Source organism: Palaemon carinicauda, chromosome 9 (assembly GCF_036898095.1).
Source record: "Palaemon carinicauda isolate YSFRI2023 chromosome 9, ASM3689809v2, whole genome shotgun sequence".
In the NCBI taxonomy this organism is placed as follows: domain Eukaryota; kingdom Metazoa; phylum Arthropoda; class Malacostraca; order Decapoda; family Palaemonidae; genus Palaemon; species Palaemon carinicauda.
The window spans coordinates 74,505,497-74,533,201 of NC_090733.1; the positions used below are offsets into that span (position 1 = coordinate 74,505,497).

Here is a 27,705-nt window from a genome sequence, read left to right on the forward strand (position 1 = left end):
TCTTCTTCATCGACAAGCCCCACTTTTGGAGAAGGTTCCCATTCTCCGTGGCAGCTTTGTCGACGACCTCCTTAACCACTTTACTTGGGAAGAGGTCTTTACCCCAGATGCTGGATGATATCAGCTTCTTTGGTTCGTGCCTCACCGCTGCCGAGGCGAACACGAACTCTCTACAAGCCCTTCTGGCCTTGATAAAGTTATACAGGTCCTTGGTCACGGTTGCCAGGTGTGCCTTGGCAAAGACCATGAACATGTCTGGGGATTGGGAGTCGCTTGCCATCGTCTCCAACATGGTTTGAAGAGACATTGAGGCGGCAAGTCTTTCTTTCGTGTCCTGTACCCGGCGCAGGTGAAAGTCTGACAACTTAACGAGGTCTTCGCCAAACTGACGTCCGGCAATGTCAGCCTCCAACTTCCCGACTGAGAAGGTATGATGAACATCCTTCCAATCTTTTTCATCCGATGGTAGGGCGAGGGAGAACGGCCTACACTCCTCGAGTGTGGGATATGGTTTCCCTGCCTCGAACGCCTTCAAGGCCGCCTTGTACCCTTTTTCCATAAAGGGGAAGGCTCGGGAAGAAGAAGCAATGAAGGAAGGGTGCTTCTTACTTAGAGCCGGCACTCTGGAATTAGTGAAGGCCCTCTCATTCAGCGTGCTAGATAGCAGGGCCTGAGCTTTGGGGAGGTCAAGGACTATGACCTCTTTCGGCTCTGTCTCCTCTTTTGAGGGTGGTTCCGTCCGCAGACGGACATAGCAGTCTGGGTAGGCCCCTAGGCTGGGCCAGAATTCCACATCTTCGACAGGAAGTGTGCCCAGCTTGTCGGAGATGAAGATGTTCCCCGCCGACATTGGCATGTGCTCAGCATGCCTCCACGGGTTGACGGCCGAGAAATGGGGAAGATTCTTGACATCGAGCTTCTTCGGAGCTGCACGAGATGGTGCGAGTTGGTGCATTTCCAACCTTAATGCAACTTCTTTTTCAGTGGACTGCTTCTTTAAATCTTGTACCATAGTGAGTATGGACGTTAAGGTCTGGCTCATATCGGCCAGATGGGGAGCAGATGAGGTCAAGGGGACGGGCTCTGCGGCAGGAGCCGATGAAACCGAAACTATCTCGGTCCCTTCCTCGTCGGTCTCAGGAGCCACCAATGACTCTTCCTCCTGATCTTCGGCAAGAAGACCTTGTTCGGTGCCTTCTGACACTTCTGACATCCTGTCGTCCAGCCGGATGTCCTTCATGCGTCTGACACATCAGATTCTACCGGAATCTGGATGCAGGGGATCTCTGAATGAGGCTGAGGGATTACTGCATCCGAAGATGCCCGTGGGAAAAGACAGCCCCGCATCTTTTCACTAGGAAGGTAGGGCCCAGTGGTGTTCTTTTGGAAACCTGTGACCCATTTTCGCAGCTTCTCCCTTGCTGCATCCCTTGACTCCTTTGTCTTTTGAACATCAAAAGCCTCAGTAACCAAGTTTGAGCAAACATCACATACCTGGGGGTCCCAATACTTCAGAGCTCCCTTTGTTGCTGCACAGCGCGCGTGCGTCCTGCACAGTCCATGGCTGCAGAAGTTCTTACTGCGGACGTTGCAGAATACACTCTCGCACTTGGGATGGTCCTCCTGTAAAGAGAGGAAAATACAATGAGTATTCAGTGAATTATCTCACAATATTAAGTATACAATATATTTTTTTGTATATATAGCTTAGGATAGGTAAGCTAGAAAGGAAGAAGGAAAGACACATACATGTGCTTCCTTTCCAGCCAATTGCTGTGACCTTCCCCAAAATTAAAATCATGGGTGTTTCTAATATTAGAAAACCATTGGAAGATTTCTATCCAATAAGGATATATAAGTGTAACCTAACACTGTCTTCCGGATTTTTAATGTTGGGGATTGATATCAGTGATCACTAATTATATTAAAGGTAGAACTCACTTTCTTTGTATTAAGTGGTCTCACAAGAGGCTGCCCATGAAAACACAGTGTATGTTAGAAGAAATTATGGGCTACCGTATAATCTATACTGTAATTTTCTGATTGCAGTATGATCTATATTGTAATTATACTGGCTACTCTATAGTCATATACTGTAGTACCCACCGGCATGCTAGCTGTCGGCAGATAACCTGTGGGCCGCCGGCCGTCGGAGGGTCGCCGGCTATCGGCAATCTATGCCAGCCGGTGATTAGTTATTATATCAGCAGTCTGCAGCTCATCCGGCTGCTGGTAGGACCCAGTGTACTAGTCAGTAGAGAGAGATAGAGAGAGAAAGCATGGAACGAAGGATCGTGTAAGACCCCTGCCTTACTGCCTTCTATCCAGAATGAGGGTTCAAATGGAAGGGGAGAATGTATCATTCAAGCTTCCATCCATCCATGACCTTGCCGGGCTCTGCCGGAAGGGTTTATGGATGGTAGACCAAGGGAGGGCTGAAGAACACTCAACATAGGGGTGGGGCTTCTGCCGGCAGCCGGCAGAGCCGAGCAACAGACAGAAAACCCAAGCCAGTCCCACAACCAACCGGTACTAGGGTCGATTGTAGGATGATGGCCAAAGGTATGTGATGGCTAGGCCATCACTAAAGGACAGAGTGGGGAGGGGTGAGGGTCCTGTAGGGTGTGGAAGGAGCCGTCAGTATAGCCTGTCCTACCTCACCTAACGAGAGACTGTTCCAGTATTAGAACTATCCCATGTGGCCAGAGAATTCTATTCCCTAGCCTAGGGTTAGTCCAATACAGAAAAGATATTGGCAGCACCCTCGCCGCCATCTCTAGACAAAAAGGAACAGAGTTCTAGTGCCGGTGTCCCCCAAGCAATAGAAGAATTCTATTCTTCAGCTTAGGTTCTGCCGGCACAGGACTAGTCTGCTAGGCCACAGGGAGAAGGCATCATACCATATAATGCCTTCAGGTGTGGCCTAGGGAGGTCTAGCCTCCTATGTCGGTAGCCTAACCTAGCCAAGGAATTCCATTCACCTTGTTAGTCGGCTACCAACCACAGACAAAATACTCTGAGGTTCCTACTAAACCCAAAAACCTGGATCTGTGGTTACAGGGAAAGGATAGAAACACCCTAGCCTAGTTTTACCCGAATGCAATTCGAGGCAAAACTGACTAGGGTTAAGCCTAGGCTAACTCAGAGGGAGAAGAGATTGCTCTTAGATTTCCGAAGGAGATTAGTATCGCCCTATAAAAGACTAGGAGGTATCAGTCTCCACTTGAATAATGTGATACAAGAGCAATCGAGGATATGTATGAAAGTATACTAAAGCCCCTAGGCTAGTAGCCTAGAAGCAGTGAGAATCGATTACCTAATTCACTGAAACTCTCTCGTATACTATCTTTGGAAAAGGAAAATCCTATGCAGTAAATATCTTACATTTATAAAATATTGCCTAAAGCTTTAATGAAATTACCACACTAGAAACATCTATTATATCATGCATGAAAGTACTAAAAGCAAAACGCCTAGGCTAGGAAGCCTAGCGTAAGCGAGGAACGGTTACCTAAATCGCCGAAGCCCATGAATACTAACGGCATAATATAAAAATTTTCCTAGCAATGAAGGCTAAATAGCTAAATTTATTAAAGCTAATAAAACCGGGAAGGTCGTTCTGGCTAACTAAATGACTCATGCATAGCGAACGACAGTATCTATGACGCCTCCAGTTAGGCAACAGCTCTTGTTACGTTAATTGAACCTTGATTTGTGTAAAAAACTGGCAAGAGCTTACATTTATACAGAGTAAAGATAATACTCAACTTTCCAGAGGCAGATGAGACTGGAGAAAGCATCATAAAAGCAATAGATCCAAAAATAGCGTAAGAGCACATGGAAAACACCGAGTCAATGGCGCTACGAATAAAGGAATAACAAGATGGCACCCGGACGTGACATCATACAGGTACTCAAAACAGTAAGGAGTCGTGCGTGCCTTAATAACGGCTCTCCTTCGATTCTTGCCACTTTCCCTCTCGAAGCGAAAATGCTATTCGGGGTGAAGATAGCTATGTGGCCTGTCAAGACTATGTCCTCTGATATTATGCGATATCCCTAAAGGTGAAAGTTAGGGATATTCGCGCAAGGAGTTAGAATTCTGGATACCTTAAGGTAAAATTCTCTGGGACATATCACTGTAGTCAAATATAACCTAGGAAGCTACCTTAAAGGAACTTCCATCAGGACAACATGGCCTAAGCCCAAAAAGTATATATAGAGGTGGCTGGGTACCTCCCAGCCACCCCCTGCCTACCCGCTAAGTGGTTAGGCAGGGTTGCCACCTCGCACTTGAAAGTCTAATGGCTACCTCCAGCTGCTGCTGAAAGAATATCCACATAAATAATTCCAGGTTTGTATTAGATAGGGAAAAATACAAATTATCTCCGAATTTGCCATTTTCGTCTTTAAATATCATATCCCTTTAATTTTATTATATTTACCCATGACACGTTCCCCCAAAAGAAAAAAAATTACTGATTTTACTTTTTTTTTTAACGTTTGCAAGGAAAAATGCATTCATCCCTCAACTGAGGAACAACTCTGCATGAAGCTTCAACTTAACACCAGCTAAACATTCTTCTTTTGCATTCCATCCACACAACACAAAACTGCAGTATTGAAAAAAAAAAAAAAACTCAATTCGTTGATGAGGAAAAAACAAAACAAAAACGCTTCTCTTATTCTGAAAAATCTCTGGAAAGGCTATTAGCTATGGCATTATTCTTTCCTTTTATATGAATTATCTTCAGATTATAATCTTGTAGCTCTAAACTTCAACGATGAGACTTTTATTCTTATTCTTAAATCTTTCCAAATAAAATAATGGATTGTGATCAGTATACACAGTTACAACAGGACTACTTCGTACATAAATCTCAAAGTTTTACAAGGCTGAAGCTAAACTAAATCCCTTCTCAATAGTTGAATAATTTTGCTGAGCTTTATTCAGTTTCTTTGAATAATATGTGTCTGGGTGCTTCGTCCCATTCACATCTTGCAACAAGACTCTTCTTATACCAATGTCACTAGCATCGATCGCTAAATTGAATTCCTTGCTAAAATCAGGTAACAATAATACTGGTTCGTAAAGCATTATGGCCTTTAATTTATTGAAAGCTTTTACACATTCCTCATCAAATACAAAACTTTGCCCCTTCTTGAAAAGATTAGTTATGGGAGTGCTTATTTCTGAAAAATTGGGTACAAATATACAGAAATATGAAACCATCCCGAGAAATCTCATGGCCTGCTTTTAAGTTGCTGGGATTGGGAAATAGTTGATAGCTTCTGTGTTCCCATTTTTTGACAAATCTTACTGACACCCACTTTATGCCCTAAATAAGTGGTAGAGGTTTTCCCAAATTTGCATTTCTTCAAATTTAATACAAGGTTCGGTTTTTCAAAGGCTGCCTGGACTTTAGCTAAAATTCATAAATGCTCTTCCCAAGTTTCTGAAAATATAACTAGATCATCTAAATACACGACACAGTTATTCATTAAGCTTTGGAAAGTACTGGCTGCATTTCTTAACCCAAAGGGCATTACTTTAGGTTCATAACTACCGAACAGTGTTATAAGGGCGGGTATTTTCCTAGCTTGTCTACTTAGAGGTACTTGCCAATAACCTTTGGATAAATCAAGCTTGGAGATAAATGTAGCCTTTCTGATCCTATCTAAGCAAACGTCGATCCTGGGAAGTAGAACGTTACTTTGCTTAGTAACACTGTTTACTTTTCTGAAATCAATGCATACCCTATCCGATCCATCTTCCTTTTTTACCAGAACTACTGGAGAACACCATTCACTCTTGCTAGGAACTATCAAATCATTATCTAACATATACTCAATATCCTTTCGTACTGAATTTGCCTTCTCTGGACTCAAACGATACGGACTTTGTCTATTGGGTTTTGTGTCCTGTAACTCGATATAATGTTCTAAAAGATCAGTTAAACCCAATTTATCACTAACAGTTTCTGGATAGTTTAGAAAAAACATTATATAATTCACTTAGCTTTCTTCTTCTAAGCCTGAGTTAAATAACTTGGAATTCTTATGCACAGCAGAGATGTTCTCAAAACTAATTTCTCGCTATGACACAGTTATTACTGGTACTGGGAATTCGTTGTATTTCTTTAGCAAGTTTATGTGCAGCCACTCAGCTCTATGTCTACACATATCAATTAAGTAATTTAAATTGCCCGTTTTTCCTAAAATAGGAAAAGGACCTTTGAACTTATAAGATAATGTGGTACATTCTTTCTGAATTAATACTAAGACTTTATCTCCCACACAGAAATTTCTCTCCTCTGCCTTAAGATCGTATCTTCTTTTAGTTTCCCCTTGGCTGTTGCTCTCGTTTTCTATTGCTAATTTCCAAGCTTTCCTTAATTCTCCTTGTAATTCTCTAAATTTTGAATGTAATCCTCTCTACCCTCATGAAGTATTAATTTACACTTTAAGAATTGTGAAGGTCCTTTAGTGGTGTGACTGAACAACAACTCAAAAGGACTAAATCCTGTAGTGTCATTAGGTGCCAATCGTAAGGCTAACAAGACAAAAGGTAATTTTTCTTCCCAGTCATGTTCAAAGTTATTACTTAGTTTTTGTAAGCAGCTTTTTACTTTTTGATGGAAAAGTTCTACAATCCCTTGCAACTCTCTGTGATACGGTGTGGAAGTTACAAGTTTGATACCTAGCTCTTTCATTTTGTCTCTGAAATATTTGGACACAAAATTACTGCTATTATCACTTTCTATAATGCAAGGCAGACCAAACATGGAAAAATAGCTCAACAAGCGTTTAACGACAGTTTTCGCACTGTAGCTTCTTACTGGAATTGCTTCTGGATAACGGGTTAATCTATCAATGATTGTTAACAGATATACAGTATATTACCTCCTTTACTTCTAGGCAAAGGTCCAACTATATCAATTAGGACATTCTCAAAAGGTTCTCCCACTGATGGAATATTAGATAAGGGAGCCTTGAAAATTACTTGCTTAGGTTTACTAGTAATCTGACGTTCCTGACAGCTTAATACATATCTCTTCATCACTTTTCATTTTAGGCCAAAAGTAAGTCTTACTTATACATGTGAAAGTTTTATTTAACCCTAAATGTCCTTGATCATCATGTGCCAATTTCAGAATTAATTCGCGAAGCTTCCTAGGAATTACTAATTGTTCTATAACTTCCTCTTTGCTCACTGACTTGGGACGAACCCAACGACACAAAATTTCTTCTTTTAAACAAAAGGTTTCTTTACAAACATCGGGATCATCATCGAACTCACATTAAAAAATCTGAGACAGTATCTTATCCTCTCTCTGCAACTTAATTAGCTCATCTCTATTCAGAATGTTAGTACCTAAACCATTGCAGTAACTATTACTTGAATTCACTACATCGACTACGTCTATGTCACTACTTTCGACAGCTACATCATCAACTTGGCAATAACATTGTCAACACCGATGGAGTTGGTCTTCTCAGCCCCACACTTGCTAAGGTTAACCTCGCCGCCTCTATCACACACGTTCAAATCCTCAAACAAACTATGACCGTTTTCTATATTTGTACCTAAACCTGAACTAGTTACTACCATTTCAGGCACTGGAACCTCACTTAAAATAGGATTCACACATTTGGATGTAGTTAAATCTTTACCACCAGTAATGTCAACGCTGTCAACAGGCAAATAGTCTACGACTGCTAATTTTACATCTCTTGACTCCCCCTTACCTTTCATGTTCATCTTCAACCAATGGCAAACAACACAAGTGTTCGGAAACCCGCCTAACATAACTTTTTCTTTCATACTGATTTCTGCCCTTGTTGAGACACTCTCTTTCCCAATAAGGGAGACGGGGGCCCCGGTGTCCCTAAGCAAGACAACTTTTCTCGAATCCCCTCCTTCAAGCGAAGAAAATACATCTTCAGACAAAAAATTTCAGGAAAATTTCCTTGTTTCTTTCATAAAGTCATTCCTGTCTGACGAAAGATTATTATGTAGAGACAGTGGTTTCTTGACATTCTTCTCTTCTACTATACAATTCCTTGCTATATGCCCTGTCTTATTACATCAAAAACAAATTATCTCTTAAGTACCTTCCCATTTGCTCTTACAAAACTTGGAAGTGTGACCTTGTTTTCCACATGAATAACAATAATAATCATATTTCCCTGTATTACTATTGCTAAAACTACTCTTACTCTGTTGCATCTTACCAGACAAAGGATTGTTTTTCTTCTTACTATCACTTAAACTATGAGTAAGACTACTCATCTGCCAACCTTGTCGCATCTGTAAAAGATTTCTCACGCCTATCTTCTGTATATAGCGTAATATCTGGGGATATGTTATTTTTTAAGTTTTCTAGCAAAACTAATTTCTTGAGATCGTCAAAACTGTCTACTTCAGCGGAAGTTAACCAATCACAAAACAATCTTTCTAACTTCTTTTCGTATTCTACATATGTACTGCTCTCATCCTTTCTCAAACTTCTAAATTTCTTACGGTACACCTCTGGTACTAACCTGTATGCACTAAGAACAGTTTCTTTAACTATATCATAGTCCTCGTTTCCATCCCCAAACATACAACTATACACAGAAATTGCCCTACCATTTAAGACTAACTGTAAATACGAAGTCCACTTGTTTTTGGGACAACCTACTCTGTTCATTAACTTTTCAAAAGACATGAAATATTTCGCTACATCTTCCTCATCAAGTTTTGGTATTAATTCCAACATTGCACCCATGCCTAAATTATCGGAGTCATCGTTCATTGATGAATTACTACCCTGTCTGCTACCTGACGCATTACTTCCTGGTCTGCTACCTGCGGACTATTATGAAGATTTTGAATTAAACAAGCGATTTCTAACTCATGCTATATGCTGTTTCTCATTTTCTTCTTGCTGTCTCTCATTTTCTTCTCTTTCAGCTGCTCTTTCGTCTCTCATACATTTCCTGTTCGCTATTTAAAACATATTCGCGGAGAGCATCACCATCTAGACCAAGAAGCTTACCTGAAGCTATCAAATCTTTCGTAATCTCCCTCATCCTGCTTCTTTCTATATTCTCCCCGTTTCAATTGGTTACATTGTCGAAAATCCTGGCTAGATTACCAACTGTTACAATCGTAAAATCGTTAGAGGTTCTTTTAATATTTAAACTCAAATTGTATGACAACAGCCAAATAAAACATGGGGAATGGATATAAAAAGAAACTAAAAAAGAAAAAACTATGTTTATTCACAAACTTATAATGAAAATCAATGTTACTTCTTTGGTTACTTGACAAATCAAATCAGTCAAAATATTAATAGAAGAGGGGAACAGTCAGTAAGGTAGAAATACTTAGGGAATAGTTTTCTGCATCTGCTGAGACAATACTGGTATGAAGGCTTCAGGTTTGAGAATGGAGCAGAAGGGTGGCTAAGTTCATGTGAAACTGGCAAGATGATCGGATTTGAAGACGTCACAGATAGGTTAGCATCAAGATGGGACATCAGAAGACTTCTCCAAAAATTCGATGATAGTGTTGAACTAAGACAGGCTGCAGGCAGTGTTGGCTACTTCTCGTCACAAGCAAGGAGGGATGGCTGCTTCAATTTCTCTTTTCTTCTCAGCCATAACAGGATTTTGGAGATAGACATTTGTCATGTGAAAGGAAGGTTGGAAACTCTTTTTATCAGACTTCTAGTCTTCTCTGCTTCTTATCTCGTCAGGACTTGGTTCTCATCTGCTTTGGACATAGTTCCTCTCTTGTCTTATGTCCTTTCCTATCTCTCCTGGACAATCTCTTCTTGAAGTTTATATACCCATGTATTGATGAAGCTAATTACAGTGGGCAGTAGTCATTTCCATAGAAGGCATTTTTTTCTGCTTCTCGATTGGTCTCCTCAAAACCACCCACTTTGATCACGTCATGGAAGCTTTTAGAACAAATTTCTATGACGCAATTTGGACCATGTGTTAAGTCATAACTAAAGGGCAGCACTTGTCCACCCATGATGACATATTTCATAAACAGTGATATCCCTCAGGCTCGGTTTTGTCAAAATATGTTGACTCCACTGATTAAGGCGATGACATCTTGGCCAAAACAGGACAGTCCTCTTATTGCTGCAGGCTTCCATTGTTGAGGCTCGTTTTATTTCCAAAATGCTGACGACAGTGAAGTTATGAAAGGTTTGACCAAACAATACCGTAGTCGAATCTCATCTCGCTGCTCCCACTTTGGGAATAGATATTTTTGTCTTTTAATAACATATCCCTTTAATCGTATTGTATCTACCCAGGACAACCCCTATGAAATTAAATTAGAAAGCAAATGTGAAGTGACAGGTGCAAATATCAACACCAAGGTAAAAAACATGCCCATACTAGTAATATACAGACTACCACATCAAACACAAGAACTAGATGAAGAGCTGTATAGACAACTTACACAAGAAGTTAACAAAAAGCTATCTGTTCTAATGGGAGACTTCAATGTACTAGTAAACTGGGACACTATGAATTCTACATCAAATACAGAGGGACATAGGCTACTGGAATTTGTTAACAATGAATTCCTCCATCAGTGAATTGATGAACCATCCAGGGGAAACAACATACTAGATATTGTGCTAACAACAAGGAAATTTAGTATCCATTGTTTCATTAGGCAAAAATATTGATAAAAGTTACCACAAAATAGTTAGGTTTCAGGTAAATGTTCCTCATCTAAAAGAATGGAAAATTATAAAAAAGCTAGACGACAGACGTAGTAACTAGATAAAACTGAAGGACTATACCAAGAATTAAGAATACAATGAAACAGAACATAGATACACAATGGGACTCCTTTATAGAAATATATAAAGAAAAAAAGGGCTAAATGTATACTGCATAGAAAAATTTTACCAAAATGGAACTCCACAACCTAAGTGGTTCAACAGAGAAATAGCCAAGGCAATAAGATGTAGAGACAGGAAACATAAATCAGTGGGTCCACAGCTTACAATTCATGAAATTTCCGAGCACAAGAAGTTAAGCCAAAAAGTAGATAAATTAGTTAGAAAGGCCAAGATCAATGAAGAGAAGAGTGGCTTCAACTAATAAAGAAAACCCTAAAGAAATTTTTCCAGATGTAAACAGTAGGAAACCAATAAAAACACAACATTAGCCCATTAAGATACTCGGAGGGTAATCATATAACAAAGGATTTGGAAAAAGCTGAACGTATGAATGCATATTTCACAACTGTATTAACTAGAAAAGATTGAAGGACCCTCCCTAAACCAGCTATCAAATATGAAGGGCCATAACCATTGAATAGAATCACCTTTACAATGGATGATGTCAAAAAGAAAATAAAAGGACTCAGCAAGAAAGCAAAAGGACTCAGTAAGTCTAAGGAATCAGGTCCAGATGATATTCTCATCCAAGAGAGATTATAGAACTAGAAGAAGAGATAACCCCAGACTTTTACAAAATTTTCCTAAAGACAGTCAACGAAAGAAAATTACCATAAGGATGGAAACTAAGCAATGTTCCTCATATCTACAAATAGGGACCAAAAGAAGAACCTGGCAATTACGGACCTGTGTGTCTAATTATAGTGCCAAAATTTTTTAATCAATTATAGTAGATTAAATAGTAAAACATATAGAGGAAAATAATCTTCTGATAGACAGCTAACATGGTTTTACACAAAAGAAATTGTGTGAAATATCTTTTGGAATTTTCCCACATGTTTAGTGTTTATGACGAAAGCTGGGCAATGGACATCATATACCTAGATTTTCAAAAAGGCTTTTGAAAAAGTTCCTCATAATAGATTAATGGTCAAAATTAGAGTACTAGGCATCATTGATGAGCCAGGAGAATGGATTGAAAATTGGCTAACAAACAGAAAACTGAGAGTTGTAATAATTAGAAAAGCTTCAGAGTGGGCAGCTGTCACAAGCGGAGTACCTCAAGGATCCGTCCATGGCCCATTGCTATTTCTGATCCACATAGCTTTATAATTAACTAGTAGAATAGCCTACTTTGGTGACGATACTAAACTAGGAATAAATGCTGCAAACTCAGAAGACTTAGAAGCCTTAAGAGAGGATTTAATGAAGTTAGGAGAAAGGTCCAGAAAATGGCAAATCAATTGTGGGAAATGTAAAGTCATGCACATAGGTTATAGTAACCCACAATCAGATTACTCACTGCTGGGTAGTGAAATTGTGGACCAGGATGAAGATCTCGGTATTATTATCAGCAAAGATTTGAAGTTCACCAAACAGAGCATAAAAGCTGAAAAGAAAGCACAAAAATTAATAGGTTATATAAAGAGGCAATTCAAATACAGAAAGAAAGACACTATTACAGATGTACACATCACTAGTAAGACCCCATTTAGTATATGGAGTCCGATTCTGGGGTCCAAGTATTGAGAAGGGTATAGATAGACTGGAAGCAGTACAAGCTAGGGCCACCAAACTAGTTCCAACACTATGTCAATTTGAATATAGACAGAGGATGGAACATTTGAACTTATTTGATCTACAAACTCGACGACTAATGGGACAGTTAATAGAGGCATTCAAAATTCTTGAAGGAATAACAAATGTAGGTTGCAACAATCTATTCACGCTTAGCACAAATCAGTCCAGAGGTAACGGATACAAACTGGAGTTGAAAAGATACACCATTAGTCAATGTGGTAATTTCTTTACTTACAAAATAGCAAATACTTGGAATAGACCTTGACCATCAAATTAATTTTATGTATAACATCTCTTTTCCATCAGGCATCAGAAGTCATAGGAAACCATAGATCAGTTCCTATGTTCTCTGAATAACCTGGTCATCAACTGTCACATTACTACGGTCAGTGGCGAAGAGAACCGTAACTCATTTGTACGAGAGGTCCAAATCCAAGCACTAAGTTACCCAGGTATCTCTACTAGACTACTGGAAAACAAGACTCTCCCCCTATAGGTAGCCATCCAACAAGCTAGGTTGCTAGAGCCGGTAGAGCTAAAAGCTGAATTATATACAGTACTGTTCTTATGTGAATTGCACCTGCAATTTCCAATTTAATTCTAATAGTCATGCCTTTTCCATCATAAGGTTCAATACTACACAGTATTCTGGAAGTTTTATTCCAGCTGTGACCAAGTTGTAGAATGATTTTCCTAGTGAGGCAGTTGAGTCACTGGAACTTTAAAACTTCAAACTTGCATTCAATTTTTTTTACTTGAACAGGCTGACATAAGTCTCTTATAATTTATTTATGAAAGGTCTATTTTAATGTTGTTACCATTCTTGAAATATGTTTTAGTTGTTCATTACTTTTCTTATTTATATATTTTCTTTCCTCTCTGGGCTATTTTTACCTGCTTGAGCCCTTGGGCTTATAGCATCCTGAATTTCCAACTAGGATTGTAGCTTAGCTAGTAAAAATAATAATAACAATAACCCTGTTAGTACATCCGCAAGGCAACCCGACCATGATGCTGGTGCTATGGATCAGCTCAATACAGCAGGAGCATCTTGCTGAACAGTAGGATTCATTGCATGTGTGTGCTGCTTCTGTGGATTAAACATTATCCAAGATCAGCTTATCCTGATAGGGACTCTATATATGTGACAGATTAAGGAAAAAAATGAACACTGCAGTAAGTTTGTCATTTCAAAGCCATGCCTTGAGCTCCACTATTTACACCTTAAATTGGGTAGGTGGTGTTTTGTATTCAACTGAATTATCAGGGTACAACGCCAAAATTCAATTCACAATTTTATTAAACGGTGATTCCTGAACATCATTTTCATCATCATCTAACCGATCTAACGGCTCATCTGATGTGATATTTTTTCATTATCTATTTCATTATTACTAGAATGAAAGTGGAAGTTTCTTGGGTTAAGGTTAGGCATAATCAAACTTGGGAAGCTTGAAACATCCTACGTTCGATTCCAAAAATTACCCTATACATCTACCCACATTTTTTGCAGTAAATAACTACTTTAGGGACCGTTGTACTCATATAAAGTTGACCCTCGGGTTTCAGTATTAGATTTATTACCCAAGAGCTCATCAGTAGGAAACTATTGTTTTGCTAAGTTAGGCTCAATTTCTCTAACTGAATCTACTCCATTGTTCCAAGCTCTTTCAAAAGACACTTTTAACGGTTGGTGGGAGAAACTTTGTTTTTAAAAGTGTTATTTCTGGGCTCGAACCTGTGCCGCCCAGTGAATAAGCTCCATTTAGCACTTATTCTTAGGTAATTTACTGCTAAATATACCAGAGAAAAAATGTAAAGGAGTGCTAGGTTAACTAGCTCGCTCACCTATTGGTGTCGGTATAAAATTGGGCGTATATTCCAGAGGTCCCGCACTATTTAGATTAATCCACGACAGAGAACCCCAATAGAGGAGAGCCGTTCAACCTCACTCGGTACTACTACAATGCATCCGCTCAGAACCCAACTCCTTTTAGCACAACGATCAAAGTAACCCTCATTTTTCTGGTGCTCTCGATTTTGGATATTTTCTAGTGAATTATGGCTTCTTCGTCGGTTTCCCAGGAGACACCGTCTAAGTTAAGTACCAAGCTGGATTTTACTGTGTTTTGAGCAACCTAGATCGTTTAATATTTATATTATAGGAGTTTATTCTCTTCGTTCATACCGATCTTGCTTGATTTCACTACAGTTGGTACTCCTGTTTTTGAGAGCTTTTAATTTTCACTTGCGGTGTTACTATGTGTATTATTTTTATTATCAAATATTATTTGTTATTGTGAATATTCATTATTTAGCGTTTAGAATCCTCGTGGTTCAATTTTTGGGCCGATATCATTTACGTATCGCTATGGCTGCCGACCGTGCTAAGGCGGCAATGTTATTTTAGCCATCAGGTGTGTCTTTTGTGATTTAATTATTTATGTTGCATGCCTTGCCCAAAAATTTTCTATGGGTTTATTCATATATTTAACGCTATTATTATTATTATAATGAATATTTGTGCCATTACTCCGTTTGATCTGTCTGGTTGGGGATCGTCAGTTGGTAGCCCTGCTGCCTCGTATCACGTGATCCTCCCCCACGCTCCCCCTCTAGCTAGGTGGGAGGCTAGGCTTCTCCCCCCTCCACTAAGGGACCGTTGCCTTCCCTCCTTTTAGAGGGGGTAGTTAAGTGTTTATGGACTTTGTCCTCCGGGTGGCCCGGCGGTTTAGTCTCTGTCTAGTCTGGTTGGCCACCGGTCTACAGAGTTGGATCCCGGTGTACCCTATTTTATATTCACTTTTCATTCTGGCTTATGTTATACGAAACCCTCCGGGTTCGATTGGCAGTTCTTAGTTACAGTTCCGCCCCCTATTATTTTATAACATTTCCTATGATGATTATATATGACAGATCACTACCCCGGAGTCCCTAAAGGAATTGGTATTGAATATACCTTTATTTCCCGGCCCGGGGTCTACCCCACCCCGGGAAATCAGACACTATGTGTCTTAATTCCTTGTTATTGCATCCTTTTTTATGCTCCCGGCTTGACCGGAATGGATGGTTATACTTTAGTTTCAAGTTAGACTTATGTTTAGGCCCGGGACCTCCGGTCCCGCCCCTATGTAAGACTATTACAGTTAAGCTCTAACCTTGCGTTAGACCTATGTTAGGCCCGGGTCCTCCGGACCCGCCCCTATTTAAAAAAAAAAAAAAAAAAAAAAATTAAAAAAAAAAAAAAAAAAAAAAAAAAGTACAGTTAAGCTCTAATCTTGTGTTAGACCTATGTTAGGCCCGGGTCCTCCGGACCCGCCCCTACTTAAAAACTAGTACAGTTAAGCTCTAATCTTGTGTTAGACCTATGTTAGGCCCGGGTCCTCCGGACCCGCCCCTACTTAAAAGAATAGTACAGTTAAGCTCTATTCTTGTGTTAGACCTATGTTAGGCCACTTAAAGAATAGTACAGTTGAGCTCTAATCTTGTGTTAGACCTATGTTAGGCCCGGGTCCTCCAGACCCGCCCCTACTTAAGAGAATTACAGTTTCTCATATACTATTCTTTTTACAGATGGTGCATTGTCTGACGCCGGCCTGTGCAGCTGTTCTGCACCAGCCTTGTGGCCACTCCGTCTGCCGATCTCACGCCCCTTGTGGGGTTCAACTGGAAGACGTTGTGGTATGGCACCCGGATAACTGTGTGATTTGCTTCGACCTCATCACTACCCTTGGATCTGACTCGGTGAGTCCCGTTGGCTATATTGCCTTCTTATTTTATTTACTATTAGTAAGATATCTATGGTCTTGAAGGACCATTGGGAGTCTCCCTTTTATAATTCCCACTATTATTTCAGGCATCCCCGGAGCAAAAGTCTGCGGCTCGGGCCACACTGAAGGTGTGGGTTGGTGGGTTTGCCCGGAATGTAAAGTCTAAGCGGCCGTACGTCCTATCTGAGGACTACTGCACCATGGTTTACCCCAACGCCAAGTCTTCAGCTGCTGTGGCTAGGCATGTGGCAGCTCCCATCATTGCCCACATTGATGCCACTATAACGGGTCTCATCGACCCAGAGCAAGATCCATCGGACGCCCCCGGAGGTCTGGAGGACAATGTTGCCTCCATGAACCTGGACGTCGAACCAATGTTGCTAGACGAGCCGGATACAGGTAGGGTGGTAAGTGAGGCAGGTGTGTCCGGCGCTGAGATTCCTATCCTCAGCCCCGCTCTTTCTTCTTCTTCTGATCGCTCTTCCTTTCTTGGATTTTCTGGGGACCGTGATTCGTCTCAACGTTCATACCCGGTTCCCCCTAAGGATAAGTCTACTTCAAGGACCTTACCCAAAGCTCGCAAGCCTCACAAGACTTCTCATGGCTCTAAACATGGTACGAACCCGTCTTCAAAGACCTCTGGTTCCTCCTCTAAGTCTCACGACCCGGGAGTTCCTTCCGCCCCTCCTGCTGCTAGCCCGGGCCTTTCCGAATCAGCTATGCTTCGCATCGTGTCGGAGATGCAGGCAAAGTTGGTTTCGGAGATGCAGTCGAGGATGGATACGATGTTCTCTAACTTCGGTCAGAGAATTGGGGCTTTAGAGCAAGGAGCTCCGGAGAGAGTCCAAAGCTCTCTCATACCGGATGCCTCTAAGCTCCCGCCATTTGCCAAGAACAACCCCTGGCGGATGGCTCTTCATTCCCCGTTCTCAGACGGAATGTTGACTCTGGAGGGCCTTGGCACTCGTCCTCTAGAGGACTTTGAATTCTTTCCTCCGGGTCTGGCATTTCCATTTCATGGTTATGCCAGACTTACCGAGGAAGCTTTAGTCCGATTAGACAAGGTCCCCAAAGAGACGGTCATCTTCCCGAAGGAGCAAGCCCAATCTGTTTGGGCCAGATTTTTGAATGACATCGGCTGCACTAACACCATGCTGACACCTTATAAAAGCTCCTTTACGATGTTCTTAATGGACAAGACCACCTTGACTCCATGCGTCAATAAGGTGGCAGAGCTTGCCTTTCAATATGCTCTGGAGGAGAAGCCCTTGCCTCCCATCCGAGAGGTGGATCCAATCTCCCTCCTTCTTCCCTCAGGTATTGAGTGTTGGGACAACGTCCATACCACCTTTACCTCCGGCAAGCTTGCAGCAGACTGTGCCTCAGTCTTGTTTAGTGAGAAGCTTCCCCGTCTCCCGGAATCCCTCATTAAACAGGAATATGATTCCCGCCTACGTGTGGGCCGTACTCTAAACCTGGCCACATCCACGGAGTCGATAGCCTTGACTTACGATACGGAGAGTATTTTTAAGTCTCTCAACAAGGCTACGTTACAGTCTTTGTATTATGACTTGTATGACTTCGCTACTGCTAAACGCAGATGTCGCAAGCATGTTCTAGCTGAGGCGACGATTAGGCATGAACCTAATAAACTCATCCGGTCCTCCTGTTGGGGTTCAAATCTCTTCCCCGAGGATCTCGTAGAGGAAGTCTTGGCGGAGGCCACTAGGGTTAATCAGAGCCTTAAAGCCCGTTGGGGTTTGACCCCTAAACGCAAGTATGACCCCGCAAATTATCAAGCCCGGGGTAGGAAGAAGCTTAGACCATATACCTCCACCCAGTTCAGGCAACAACAGAGTGCTTCATCCAACTTCCGGCTGCCTCTTCCTCCATCTTCTGTTGCCCCTGCACAGCCTTCCACCTCTCGGGCTCCTTCGGATGACTATGTCACCGTTCTGCTACCTAAGAGCCAGCTTTCTGGTGCCTCCGCCACTTCCCCTGCCTTTAACCAGTCCTACGAGGCTCATAGCTCTTCCCAGAGTTATGGTAGAGGTAGAGGCTACCACCGTGGCTCTAACCAGAACAAAGGCAGGGGAAGAGCCTTTCGCAGAGGAAAGAACTTCCGAGGCGGACATGGAGGCAACTCCTCAAACCAATACTGAGGTACAGCAGGTAGGGGGGAGGCTCTATGCCTTCCGCAACAAATGGAGGTTCAGTCCCTGGGCGTTCAGTATCATCTCCAAGGGACTGGGGTGGAGTTGGATTCAAGGACCTCCTCCTCCGAACAAATTTCGTCAACATTCCACTCCGGACCTGGTCGAATTTGTCCAGGATCTTTTACAAAAGAACGCCATACAAGAAACGAAACATCTGAAGTTTCAAGGTCGGCTGTTCAGTGTCCCGAAGAAGGATTCAGACAAGAGAAGAGTGATTCTAGATCTATCCCTTCTCAACTTGTCCATTCAATGCGACAAGTTTCGAATGCTTACCGTCTCGCAGGTGCGGACCTTACTTCCCCGTGGGGCCGTCACCACCTCTATCGATCTTACAGACGCCTACTATCACGTCCCGATAGCGAGACACTTCCGTCCGTACCTAGGCTTTCGCTTAGGGGACAAAAGTTACTCCTTCAAGGTGATGCCTTTCGGGCTCAACATTGCCCCAAGGATCTTCACAAAGCTAGCAGAAGTCGCTGTTCAGGAACTCAGGAATCAAGGGATTCAAGTAGTAGCCTATCTGGACGACTGGCTCATTTGGTCAGACACCTCCCAAAATTGCCTAAAAGCCACTCACAAAGTCATCCATTATCTTCAATCTCTAGGCTTCCAGATCAACTTCAAGAAGTCCCGTCTTCTTCCAAAATCGAAGTTCCAATGGCTCGGCCTGCAATGGGATCTTATATCTCATACTCTGTGTCTTCCCAGACCCAAGAGGTTAGAGATTGCAAGGAACACCAAACGCTTTCTCAAAGACAAAGTAAGTTCCAGACGACTCCAAGAGAAGATTCTGGGGTCCCTTCAGTTTGCCTCAGTGACGGATCTTCTTCTGAAGGCAAAATTGAAAGATATCAATCGTGTCTGGCGTTCGAGGGCGAACCGGAAGCTCCGGGACAGGAAAGTCCGCCTTCCTCCCATTCTACGGGAAAGACTTCTTCCTTGGACAAGAGCAAACAGTCTGTCAAAGTCAGTTCCCCTTCGATTTCCGCCTCCGGAATTAATCATTCACACAGACGCATCCCTATCAGGTTGGGGCGGCTATTCTCAGCTCAAGAAAGTTCAAGGTCTTTGGACTCCCTTGTTCCGCCATTTTCACATCAATGTGCTAGAGGCCATGGCAGTTCTTCTAACCCTGAAACGTCTCGCTCTTCCCAAGAAACAACACCTTCGTCTGGTCCTCGACAGCGAAGTGGTGGTCCGCTGCCTCAACAGAGGTGGGTCAAAGTCAGGGCCTCTGAACCATGTTCTAGTAGCCATATTCTCCCTAGCAGCCTCGAACCGTTGGCATCTTTCAGCTGTCCACCTGGCGGGAGTCCGGAATGTAGTGGCAGACGCCCTGTCCCGGACCTCCCCTCTAGAATCGGAATGGTCACTCGATCTAAAGTCATTTCGGTGGATTCTCTCTCAGGTTCCCGGTCTCCAAGTGGATCTCTTCGCCACGGAATCCAACCACAAATTGAGAGTATATGTGGCTCCCAATCTAGACCCTCAGGCTTACGCCACAGACGCCATGTCACAGAATTGGGACAACTGGGAAAAGATTTATCTCTTTCCCCCGGTGAATCTTTTGCTGAAAGTTCTAGACAAACTGAGATCCTTCAAGGGACAAGTAGCCTTGGTCGCACCCAACTGGCCCAAGAGCAACTGGTATCCTCTCCTGCGGGAGTTGAGATTATACCCTCGCCCGATACCCAATCCGGTTCTGTCTCAGATAGTACAAACACGCGTTGTGTACGCTTTCTCAAACATTCAGAGCGCCCTAACTTTATGGACTTTATGAAGTTTGCGGCTATGCATGGTGCCAATATTGATCCTCAAAACACCTTGTTCCTAGAATCGGATAAACGGGATTCCACCATCCGTCAGTATGACTCTGCAGTTAAAAAGTTGGCAAAATTTTTAATAGACTCAGACGTGAACTGTATGAACTTGAACCTTACAGTCACTTTCTTTAGATCTTTATTAGAATCAGGTCTGGCAGCCAATACTATCACCACTATTAAATCGGCTCTGAAAAAGATCTTCCTAGTGGGTTTTAACATAGACTTAACCGACTCTTTGTTAGCTTCAATTCCGAAAGCTTGTGCCAGACTGAAACCGGTTACTCGTCCTACCCCGGTGACCTGGTTCCTTAATGACGTACTCAAATTGGCTTCTGATACCATTAACAGTTCTTGTGGTTACATGCCCCTTCTCAGGAAAACACTTTTCCTAGTGAGCTTGGCTTCCGGGGCAAGAATTTCTGAATTGGCAGCCTTGTCAAGAGACCCGGGTCATATTGACTTTCTGCCTTCAGGAGAGGTCCTTCTTTCTCCTAACAAATTCTTTTTGGCTAAGAATGAAGACCCTCAAAACAGATGGACCTCCTGGAAAATTGTTCCCCTCACGCAAGATCCGTCGCTGTGCCCTGTCACTACTCTTAGGTCTTATCTATCCCGGACCTCCTCTAACTCCTCGGGGCCTCTATTCGTTAGAGAACAAGGCAGTACCATTACTATTAAAGGGATCAGGCAACAAATTTTGTATTTTATTAAACAAGCTAACCCTGACTCTTTTCCTCTTGCACATGATATCAGGGCGGTTGCCACCTCGGTGAACTTCTTTCACCACATGAATTTTACAGACCTTTCCAGGTATACAGGGTGGAAATCACCGTCAGTGTTCAAGAAACACTACCTTAAACATTTGGAAGCCCTAAAATTTTCTACAGTAGCCGCAGGGAGCGTAGTTACTCACGAGTAACTCACAGGTTAATGCCTTGACTCTTTATCTCTCCCTCTTACCTGCCTCATTTATACCCTATTGTATTCGTTGGTCGCGCACCTGAATACTGTTATTATATTTGTAAATTTTATGCTCCTGAGTATCTGTATATATTATCACTCACGGCATTATTATACCTACCTTATTGGATTTATGTTCATATTTAAGATACCCTTATAATTGTTTTTTGGTACTCATCTCTGATTAAAGCATCCTGTTTTTCTCTTACGCTTATGTTTTTTCCTTTATTTTGCAAGTTTGGTGACATTTTTCTCTTGTATAGATTCACTGGGCGGCACAGGTTCGAGCCCAGAAAAGGGATTTTGACGTAGGAAAAATCTATTTCTGGGCGAAGGACCTGTGCCGCCCAGTGAACCCTCCCAGCTCCTCTCCCTTGGAGTCCCCAAACTTTGGGTGCTAAGGAGTTGGGTTCTGAGCGGATGCATTGTAGTAGTACCGAGTGAGGTTGAACGGCTCTCCTCTATTGGGGTTCTCTGTCGTGGATTAATCTAAATAGTGCGGGACCTCTGGAATATACGCCCAATTTTATACCGACACCAATAGGTGAGCGAGCTAGTTAACCTAGCACTCCTTTACATTTTTTCTCTGGTATATTTAGCAGTAAATTACCTAAGAATAAGTGCTAAATGGAGCTTATTCACTGGGCGGCACAGGTCCTTCGCCCAGAAATAGATTTTTCCTACGTCAAAATCCCTTTATTAACTATCTTGTCCAAAACAGGAACATACACTGCATTGTTGTGGACTGGCAAGCCTGTTCCAATAAAAGAAGAGTAGGGGCAGAATCAGACAGGCTGGCACCATAGCCAGGGCCACCAAAGAAAGGTTAAGCTTGTGAATAGCATTTGAAATCTCTTCTGCTTTTAATGCTATTGAATGCATTTGAAGAGATCCCAACATAATTCAATATGACCTCCCCTCCTGTTTGATATGCTACTCAATTTGGACTTAAGTGCCGTTTTTAATTCATTATATATGGCTAAACTGCCACCTTGGCCTTTGTTTACAGATGGAACCTGATGGGCATGGGGAAGGGGAGCCCAATAATTTTGACCTCAGACTAACACTTTTACCCTCACTCTTTGATTTAATTTCACTATTCTTTATTACAGAACCAATCGTCTTTGGTTATGAAACCATCACTATAGATAAAGAGCAGCACTTGCTATACCAAACTAGTAAAGAACACACGAATCCTCATCAATGAACATACGTACATGGAATGAGGAAAAAATATTTTCAATTTAGCATATTTAAATTTGTACAAACTCATTAAAAAGCCACATATTTCTATTTAACATAGGCTAAGATAAGATAGGATGAGAAACAAATCTTAGCATTAAGCCTTTGTAAAACTGTGGCCATAGGGAACATAGGATAATACAGTACATGCCTCTTTACTGTACTGTGCAAAGTTTTATTTCTTATTTCTATTTTTATTTTGGCATTGCATTTCATACAAAGGATGAATAGCAAATGAATTCCTGGGAAATTTTTGTGAAATAATGTAATACATCTCTTTCAGTGAAAAAATTTGAATACCTTCGTCATTAACAACGAATTGACTAAATGATATCTCATATGCTCCCAATTTCAAAATTCATGTACAAAAAAGGCAGCTGCAGATAACAGGACTTCAAAACAAATAAATTTGTCTTGAATAACTATTATATTCAACTTCATTATATTTTGAAATTTCCTTTACTAAATATATTTGAATTTCCATATATTCTTTTTCAGATTCGTTAAGTGAAGACCTTTATTTAACATCCATATCAGAACCTAACAACCAGAGTTTGTCGAGTTCTTCAAAACCCCAAGTACCAGCAAAACCTGTGTGCCTTCCTCGTAAGCCATGCGAGCATCCCGAGAAGCGCAAAAAGATGCCTCTGCCCGTACCTACCGGAAACCAGGCTCCGGGGCTACCACCAAGACCAGGTCAGAAGGCTTTACCCTCTGTAATTTCTAAGAGGGGGCCAGCACCCATCCAAACTTCTGGAGAAGGTCACCGCCATATCCCGGTTCTTCCAATCACTCCCAAATCTACTGTAAATGTTCCTCTAAAGGTAATTTAGTTTGATTATAACATCTACATTCATCATTAATTGAGACTAGATAATACTTGAATTGTATTTATGGTTCAAGGTAATGGTTGAAAAAGTAGCATCTTAACAGTTTCAGTATATTAAAGGGATTTTACTGAGGAGTGGAGTCTTGTAAAATTAGAAATATTATGAAATTCAATACAAACTTTGGATTAGCTAGTTGTGGTACCCTAATAAACCAGATTCTCTTTGTATAAAACAGATGGGTCATTGGAGTGCCCACATGCCAATGCGTCAAATTTAGTGTCATAAGCAACTGGGCTTCTAACTCTCGCCCGTCTCTTTGGAAATAAGTGTTTTATATTTGATATCTCACATATTTGTAAATTTTGCTTCTATTGCTTTTATTTAAACTGATTATTTCTTTAGGACTTTTAAAAGCAATTTTACTTAGATTTTGATCAAAACTTAAAAAGTTGTAATTAAAGGTAAATTAAAGGTAAAGGTAAAAATTTTACACTAAATCTGCAAGACTGTACAAGAAGAATCTTGGTATAGTCCACATTGATTTAGTGTTGATTTAGGATTTACAGTGGAACCTCTACATACGAATGTCCTAACATACAAATTTTCCAACATCCGAAGTAAAATTCGACCAAATTTCTGTCTCGACACCCGAAGTGTTGCTCCAACATACGAAGTAAACAATACGCGTACGCGTGGAATTTTCTCGAAAGCGTCAACCGCGGTTTGTTGTTGACGCCGCTGGACGGCAGCACATTGGAGGGACGCCAATCGAGCGTCACCTTGATCAGTCCTCTCATCTCATGCGCATCGTGTGGTTGTTCTCTATTCGCTCAGTTATTAACAGTGTTTTTTATCCTCCTTTTTCACGTGTTGTTTTCTGTGTTTCGTAATCATGGGTCCTAAAAAGCTTAGTTTCGGTTCAGGAAGTAGTAGTAGGGGTGAGAGAAAAGGAAGAAGTCAATGCTTTCATTAGAACTAAAGCAAGAAATAATAGAAAAGCATGAGCAAGGTGTACGTGTTAGCGATCTTGCTAAACAATATGGCCGGAATATGTCTACGATCTCGACGATCATAAAACAGAAGGCGGCCATTAAAGCAGTGAAACCTTCGAAGGGGATCATGATTATTTCCAAACGTCGTAGTCCTACCCTTGAAGAGATGGAATGCCTTTTGTTAATATGGATCAAGGACAAGGAGATTGTTGGCGATACGATCACTGAAACGATCATTTGTGAGAAGGCCAGAGCTATCTACAGTGACTTGAAGGCGGCGGGCTCTCGGGGTGACGCGGGGGAGAGTTCAGCCGATCCTACGACGGAGGAATTCAAGGCGTCTCGAGGTTGGTTTGAGAAATTTAGGAAACGGACCGGGATTAATTCAGTTGTTTGGCATGGAGAAGCTTCGAGTTCGGACTCCAAGGCTGCTAAAGACTTTGTTAAAAAGTTTGAAAGCATCGTGGCGGAGGAAGGTTACGTAGAGCAGCAGGTGTTCAACTGTGATGAAACCGGTCTGTTTTGGAAAAAGATGCCTAGTCGAACGTACATTACCGCCGAAGAGAAGAAAATGCCTGGACATAAGCCAATGAAGGATCGGTTGACTCTTGCGCTTTGTGCCAACGCCAGCGGGGACTGCAAAATTAAGCCTTTATTAGTTTACCATTCCGAAAACCCTAGGGCATTTAAAGCACATAGAATTAATAAAGACCTGCTACATGTTCTTTGGCGTTCTAATTCTAAGGCTTGGGTTACTAGGCATATCTTTGTGGAATGGGTAAACGTAGTTTGTTCCAACACAGGAACTTACCTCGAACTACTTTCATAGGAGTTACCTGGAACCTCCTCTCAACCGACCAGAGTTTTGTGTAGTTTACCCTACTCCCGTTTTCTGTAATGGTAGGCCTAGGCGGAAGGATAAGTGCCCTGAGGGCAATGCCGAGGCAGGCCACATGTGAGCTTGTGTCGCAACCTACAGTAAGTTCTCTGGTCGCGTTGTGATATCATCTCGACGCTCCTCATATCTCAATGCGACCCTTTGTGTTGTGTACTGCGTGTGTCCACGTGGCCCGTTGTGCTCTCCCTTGTGCTTCGCGCTTTTAACTTGTGTTCCCTTGTGCTTTCCTTGTGTTCTCTTTCTTATTCCGCTACGTTCCTGTGTCTGTCGGTATTGAGTCAGTGTGTGATGGAGCATACCCGCCGTGGTCCTGGGCCTAGGGCCGGGAAGTCGTGTGGCGCGTTTTTATCGAAGCCCGATGTGGACCCGCATATCCTTTGTTCCTCGTGTAGGGGTAAAGTGTGCTCGCCTTCGGACACGTGTCCTGAATGTGTTACGTGGAGCGAGGTTCAGTGGGTTAAGTTTGGGACCAAGAAAAAGACGTCTTCGAAGCGATCTCCCAGGAAGGCATGTTTTTCTTCTCCTGCAACATCGGCTGGTGAAAGGTTGGATAGAGTTCCTTCTTCTTCCCCTACCCAGAGTAGGGGACGAGGTAAGTCGGTTAAGAGGAAGAAGTCAGGGCTTCTTCCCCAGGAAGGTCTTGATTCTGGGGTGTCTGTTTCTGTTAAGGCGTGTGAGGGGCCTGAGAGTATGTTTAGTGGGGGTCCGCGGGACGTTGCTCTTGTGCAAGGGGAGCACGTCTCGGCTGGCGACCCCATGTGGAATAAACATGTTCCTTTTTTCTTCCCCAGAGTCTTGGGTGGATGTTTCAGGCGCCTCCGCAGCAGAAGGCGCCCCAGAGAGAGAAGATTCCCCGCAAGAAGATCCCCTTGGATGGAGTCTACCGAGGTCGCCTTTGAGGGTGGAAGAAGGTCTGAGCTCCTGTTTTCCGTTCGTGGATCGCCCGTCTGCGCCCCCAGCACCTTTGTCGGCAGTTCCCGAGCTGTTTTTACAACCTTCGACGTCAGGTACTCAACTGGTGTTGAGCAAGGTTCCACCTGTACCTCGGTCCCGTTATGGAGAGGGGTCGGACTCGTCTGCAGCCGGGTCTTCTTTGTCGTCGTCGGAGGAAGTTCGGAGGAGACACAGGAGGAAGAGAGACAGATCCAGGAGAAGACGGTCCGTCTCTAGGTCTCCATCGAGGTCTTGGTTTAGCAGGAGGAGGTCTCGTTCTCCGCGAAGGAAGATCAGGAGGAGTGCCTCCCCGAAGGAACAAGAACAGTGGGTCCTAGTTCCCCGTAGTAAGCTTAAAGACCTTACTACGGTCACGGGCACTGCGGTCAGGCTTACCGGAGACAGTCCTCCTAGAAGGGCCTCCGACAGCCGCAAGTCTGCTTCAGCCTCGGATTGTAGACCCCCGTCGGACAGGGGTAAGTCCCCCTCGAAGGAGACTCAATCCGCCCAGCGGAGGGAGTCACCTCGGAGGACGGGCAGCCGCGACGAGTCAACCCGTGGAGGTGATCGCCGTGCACGGATCCCTCCGTCGAACACCTTCACGGAGGAGCCCGTCCCCTTGTTGAAAAACCAAAAGACGGCGGAGGCTCCCGTCTTTTCCGAAAGGTCCAACCTCGATCCTAGGCAGAGCGGAGTTGCCCGTGTCAGCGACACTCCACATCGCAGGACGGAGGAAGCGGATGGTGACCCGGATGATGGACCAACGGAGGACTCCGCATATAGGAGGGTGATTAACTTAATAAGGAAGCACCATAGGATCGAGGAGCCTGTACCTTCAGAGGAAGACATCTGGCGGTCTAGCCTGAATAGAATTATGGAGGACCCGGTCCAGAAAAAGCCATCCTTAGCCCTGCCAGAAGCGAGGGACGTCAAACTGGGACGGTCCCATATTGATAAAGTGGTGAACCGTAACAAAGACACCTCAAAGGGACAGAGTTCTTCCAAGCTCCTTCAAGGCCTTAAGTCTCAGAGCGAGTACTATGCCTTGGAGGGACATCCTCATGGAGCCAGCAAACTGGAAGACGTTCTGGAAATTTTAGGTCAAGGTGTCCCGGAGGACAGGGCTTCTTCTGCACCTATATTCTTCTCCCAGGCAGAAGCTGTTATGATGGAGGAAATGTCAAAGGGCCTTATTAATGTCGCCTCATGGTTGGACTGGTGGGCCTCTACTCTGGTGGGCTCCCAGATTGCAACAGATTCTATGGACCATGCCAAACGAGATGCCTTGAGAGAGTTAGTCAGCTCGGGGGGCCGCGCCCTGAAGTTCCTGACATTCCAGTCCTAAGCACTGTCAGCTAACTGGGTGTTGAGAAGGAGAGATTCTGTCCTGAAAAATCTCTAAGAAAATTCCGGACAGGGAAGCCAAGGCTCTCCGGAACCTGACTGTGTGGGACGAAGGGCTCTTCCCCCCTTAAGAAGACGGAGGAGGTCGTAGAGAAACTGGCGAAGAGGAAGGAGACCGTCTTACCGAAAGTCCAGTCGAT

The 27,705-nt window shown here is 42.8% G+C and overlaps 1 protein-coding gene across 4 annotated transcripts in view; it reads left to right on the forward strand.

Annotated features, from left to right (window-relative positions):
- Positions 1 to 27,705, forward strand: part of LOC137646999 (lymphocyte cytosolic protein 2-like) — a 428,100-nt gene that overhangs the window by 241,216 nt on the left and 159,179 nt on the right. For all 4 annotated transcript variants that reach the window (XM_068380101.1, XM_068380100.1, XM_068380102.1 and 1 more), the window contains one exon: positions 23,007 to 23,332. In XM_068380101.1, the coding sequence (XP_068236202.1) occupies positions 23,007 to 23,332 (326 nt within the window). The remainder of the gene's footprint in view (positions 1 to 23,006; positions 23,333 to 27,705) is intronic.